Raw genomic sequence first — 4757 nt, 5'->3', positions numbered from 1 at the left:
GTTTGGAGCTCTAAACCCGGTCCTGTTAGAAGCTCTAAACCTGGTCCTGTTTGGAGCTCTAAACCCGGTCCTGTTGGAGCTCTAAACCCGGTCCTGTTGGAGCTCTAAACCCGGTCCTGTTTGGAGCTCTAAACCCGGTCTCGTTAGGAGCTCTAAACCCGGTCCTGAAGGCTCTTTTTAACTCTTCAGATCTCCTCCATAAACCCTGTAGAACCATCAGAACCTTCTGCTGCTCACGGGTCAAGAAGTTCTGATCCCACTGATAGTTTGTCAGAGGCTTACTTTTTACTCTGAGTTTCTGCCTGAGGTGCAACCAGCTCCTCAGCAGCTTCTATATTACCCAGCATGCTTTGCTTCCTCCTGTGTTTCCATCATGGCCGCCCCCACAGATCCTTCAGAGGAACAGGAAGAGGACTGGACCTGGAGTTTCACAATAAAGCTCACAGATACCCTTCAGAATAAGAGTCAGAAAGAAGTCTCAGATGATAACTGGGCTTCAGAGAAGAGAGTTGGTGGAAGTTTTAGTTACATTTCTGCAAAAAGCTTCTGGTTTCATTATCTACAGCAGATGTTTCCAGCCACAGCTGGATGAACTCCTACAGATGTTTACAGCATTAAATATAAAAGAAACAATCAGTCAAACAGTAATGATGTAACGTGGCTCGGCCGTGTCCTGGCTCGGTGTCTGCAGTGTTTCGGCGAGCTCCCGGGGCCCACGCCGTGTTCCTGAGGACCAAACGGGCCAACCAGTTCTTGGTGGAGGAGATCCTGAAGGGGAACCTGGAGAGGGAATGCTATGAGGAGCAGTGCAACTACGAGGAGGCGCGGGAAGTGTTCGAGGACAACGCCAAGACTGTGAGTTCAAAGTGAAGAACTTCCAACACGAGCAGAGTTAGATCTGAAACGTTTGTTTCTCCACAGCTCGCCTTCTGGACTGTTTACCGCGGTGAGTTGAACCCACGCCGCGCTCTGAGAAGCTCCTTAGAAAAGGTTTAATTGTGACAATGACTTCTGTTTGTTCCTGAGATGGGGACCAGTGTAAACCCAACCCCTGCCTCAACGGGGGGAACTGCACCGATAAGGTGGGGGGGTTCTCCTGCTCCTGTGATGCCCCCCACCACGGCCCCATCTGTAACCTGGAAGCCCCAGCAGTGGGAGAACAGACCTCCCCCAACTCACAACCAAACGCACCAGGTGTATGGAAGGGCGGAGTCTATAAGAACAGGCGCCACGGTGCGTTCAGGGATCCTCGGATGCAGGAGCTCCCTGCAGGTAAAACTTTCCCCATCTAAAACAACACTTCCTGTTTGTCTCAGAAATGTCTGAGTGTCCAACGGAGGGCCCGACAGCGTGTCACCAGATGTGCACGGCGGCCTTCGGCTCCTTCACCTGCTCGTGCATGTCGGGGTTCAGACTGCAGAGCGACAGGCGGAGCTGTCTGCCCGAAGGTTCGACTCCGCACCCACAGCGCCACGTTTACCTAAACCAGCTCAAACCGGTGAACTAACAATGTCTTGGTGTCCACAGTGGAGTTTCCCTGCGGGCGTCTTCCTGACGCTTCAGTCTGTCGCCACGGAAACTGCCCCTGGCAGGTGAGATGCTCTCAGCCAATCACGTGAGCAGAAAATGAAAGCAGGTGTAAACAGAGTTCCTGGTTGGATTGTTTTGTGTGTCCAGGTGACCCTGACAAACAGCATAGGGGTGGAGCTCTGTGGGGGCGTGGTCCTGGGCCGATACTCCGTCCTGACTGCCGCTTCCTGCCTCTACCTCACCTCTGGATCTGACCTCCGACCTACACACCTCCGGGTGGTCACAGGTAGTAAGACTTCACAGAACGGGCAGTAAAATGTCTTACAGCAGGTTTGAAAGGAATAACAGATTTACTGACCTGCTGACGTCTCGTCTCCAAGGTAACAGGAAGCTTTTCCTGGTCGGAGCCATCTACCTTCACGACCGCTTCCATTCCAATCACCATGACTACGATCTCGCCCTGCTCCAGCTGGCCACGCCTCTCATCTCTGGCCCTGCCCTCATTCACCTCTGCCTACCCACTAAGGACTTCAGCGAAAACATCCTGATGCATTCTGGGAGAAAAGGCGTGGCAGACAGGAGGGGGCGTGGCCAGAACCAGGAACTGGTCTACGTGACACTGGACGACTGTCGCAGGCAGCTGAACATCTCACATCCGCTCAGCAACAAAATGTTCTGCATGAGGAGCCAAAAGGAACCTTCAGTGAGGAGGCAGAACGTTCTCCTGGAGAACAAACTTCGACCGTCGGTGGAACAGAACATCACCTCGGGTCCAAACGGGCCTTTACAGAACCAAAATATTCACACTCTGAACAAGACTCAGAACCACACCCTGATTCAGCAGAACGCCACCTCAAACAATCACCATCCCAAGGCTTTACATGGTCGCAGGAGGAGGTCAAAGGTCAGCAGCCTGTGTGGCGGCTTGTTGCCGGGGTCACCGGTTGCTACGGTGGAGAAAGGAACAGCGTTTCTGACCGGACTGCTGGTCTCATCGTCCTCAGCTTGTGACGGACAGGTGTTCACCAAGGTGTCCCGTTACCTGAACTGGATCAGACCGAGACTGCTGGTGGCAGAGGATCACATGACCCCCCAAATCAGCCAGTACCCTGAGGACCTCCTGATCCGTTGACCTGCACCATGTCCTGAGGACCTCCTGATCCTCTGACCTGCACCGTGTCCCAAGGACCTCCTGATCCTCTGACCCGCACCATGTCCTAAGGACCTCCTGATCCCCTGACCCGCACAGTCTCCTAAAGACCTCCTGATCTGCTGACCTGCACCTTGTCCTAAAGACCTCCTGGTCCTCTGACCTGCACCGTGTCCTGAGGACCTCCTGATCCTGAGGACCTCCTGATCCGCTGACCCGCACCGTGTCCTGAGGACCTCCTGATCCTCTGACCCCCACCGTGTTTTGAGGACCTCCTGATCCTCTGACCCGCATCGTGTCCTGAGGACCTTCTGATCCTCTGACCCACATCGTGTCCTGAGGACCTCCTGATCCTCTGACCCCCACCGTGTTTTGAGGACCTCCTGATCCTCTGACCCGCATCGTGTCCTGAGGACCTTCTGATCCTCTGACCTGCATCGTGTCCTGAGGACCTTCTGATCCTCTGACCCAAATCGTGTCCTGAGGACCTCCTGATCCTCTGACCCACATCGTGTCCTGAGGACCTCCTGATCCTCTGACCCGCACCGTGTCCTGAGGACCTCCTGGTCCTCTGCCGGGTCAGAGGACCAGGAGCTCCTCCTGATCCAGTTTTCTGTGGTTGTTTAACGACCTGCTGACTTGTTTAAACGAAGTCGACGGTTCATCCACAGGCTGATGATTTCTCAGGGTTCCTCTCAGAGTTTTTCGGTCCTTAAATCTTCTCGGTACCAGAAATGTTTAAACTTTGACCCATGAAATTCAGCACTGACATTTCACCTTTTCTTCTGGGTTAAATAAACACAAAGTTTTCATAGTAGTTGCTGTGTTAAAATGTATTTGAATTGTGTAAAATAAAATGTTCTAAGATAAAAAATGTATGTTTTGTTTGAAGAACACCTGAAACCCAAACCTTCAGGAATCCCTTAAATCCTCTGAGGAACATAATCAGTTTCAAACACGCTCTACAAACCACAAAATGTTTTATTCAACAAGATTTACAAAAAACCAACAAGTTGAAGAGGAAATGTTTGCAGAGGGCCCGTCAGCCCCGAGGGATTGTGGGAAGTGTAATCTAGGAGACAGAGGACAGAGGAGGGAAGGGGTTCTGTTTACTGACCACGAGCTTCTGGTGCTGATGGGAGATGTACCCTTTAATGTGACCCTGGAAACACAGAAGAAGAATGAGCGCGCGTGCACCTGGAGCACCTGGAGTACCAGGCGTGGTATCACCTCGGAGCGCGCTCACCATGTAGATGAGGTTGGCCAGGATGCACTGCACCTCGTCGATGTCCACGTCCTCCACCTGCATCATCTTCAGAGCCACCAGGAAGGCGTCCAGAGGCAGCTGGTGGGTCTTCAGCAGCAGGTACCTGCAGGCAGGAGGGACAGCAGCTGCTCAGCCCGGTCTGTCCTGAAAGCCCGTCGGGTTCGTGAGGACACTCAGACACTCACACTTTCTTGAAGAGGTTCCTGAAGGTGATGATCTTCAGCTTCTCCAGGATGAGGAAGATCCCGCAGCGGATGAAGAAGGTCTCATGTTTGGACAGAGCCTCGTTCAGCAGCAGCAGGTTCCCCTCGCTGACAAACACACGCTCACCTCAGATCACATGACCGCGTGATGTCATGTCCTGTCTGTGTGTCCCCGCCCCCCTGCTTACCTCACGGCTTTGGTGACGTCGGCGAACTGGACGAGGTCGTACTTCCTGAGGAGCTGATGAGTCGGCATGTGACCCTGAAACAGCAGCAGCACCCTGAGGTCACCGAGGGAGGACTGGAAAGGTTCCAGTCTGACCCAGACCTGAGCCAGGTCGAGTCTGGACCACTTCAGCCCAGTTCTACGTGTTCTACAGGAGGGTTCCATCAAACCTAATCTACACAGATCCAAACTAGTTCTACTGAAGTCTAAACCTGTTTAAGATCTGATTCAGTTTAACACCACAACCATCATTTAAAAGTTATCAGCTCCCAAACGGATCTGCTCCCTTTTCTCTTCGGATCAGTGTAAACTAACTACAGTTAACTGATTTAACTAGTTCTGATGTATGACAGCGGAAATCTATTCATTTAAAACTCAGTT

The 4757-nt window shown here is 52.4% G+C and overlaps 2 protein-coding genes across 2 annotated transcripts in view; one reads left to right on the top strand and one right to left on the bottom strand.

Moving 5' to 3' along the window:
• The window catches only part of prozb (protein Z, vitamin K-dependent plasma glycoprotein b), a 5568-nt gene extending 2323 nt beyond the window's left edge, over positions 1 to 3245 (top strand). Inside the window, exons 2-8 of the mRNA XM_017404585.3 lie at positions 692 to 855; positions 922 to 946; positions 1027 to 1233; positions 1317 to 1448; positions 1528 to 1592; positions 1678 to 1816; positions 1911 to 3245. Of these exons, the coding sequence (XP_017260074.1) occupies positions 692 to 855; positions 922 to 946; positions 1027 to 1233; positions 1317 to 1448; positions 1528 to 1592; positions 1678 to 1816; positions 1911 to 2662 (1484 nt within the window). The 3' untranslated portion in view covers positions 2663 to 3245. The remainder of the gene's footprint in view (positions 1 to 691; positions 856 to 921; positions 947 to 1026; positions 1234 to 1316; positions 1449 to 1527; positions 1593 to 1677; positions 1817 to 1910) is intronic.
• A 398-nt stretch (positions 3246 to 3643) lies between these two features.
• pcid2 (PCI domain containing 2) overlaps positions 3644 to 4757 on the bottom strand; it is a 4682-nt gene continuing 3568 nt past the window's right edge. Inside the window, exons 12-15 of the mRNA XM_037974485.1 lie at positions 4339 to 4412; positions 4133 to 4258; positions 3927 to 4050; positions 3644 to 3842 (exon numbers count right to left, since the gene is read on the bottom strand). Coding sequence (XP_037830413.1) covers positions 3753 to 3842; positions 3927 to 4050; positions 4133 to 4258; positions 4339 to 4412 — 414 coding nt within the window. The 3' untranslated portion in view covers positions 3644 to 3752. The remainder of the gene's footprint in view (positions 3843 to 3926; positions 4051 to 4132; positions 4259 to 4338; positions 4413 to 4757) is intronic.

Source organism: Kryptolebias marmoratus, unplaced genomic scaffold (assembly GCF_001649575.2).
Source record: "Kryptolebias marmoratus isolate JLee-2015 unplaced genomic scaffold, ASM164957v2 Scaffold85, whole genome shotgun sequence".
Lineage (NCBI taxonomy): Eukaryota > Metazoa > Chordata > Actinopteri > Cyprinodontiformes > Rivulidae > Kryptolebias > Kryptolebias marmoratus.
The sequence above is the reverse complement of the archived record's forward strand: the minus strand, read 5'-3'. Positions and strand labels throughout refer to the sequence as shown.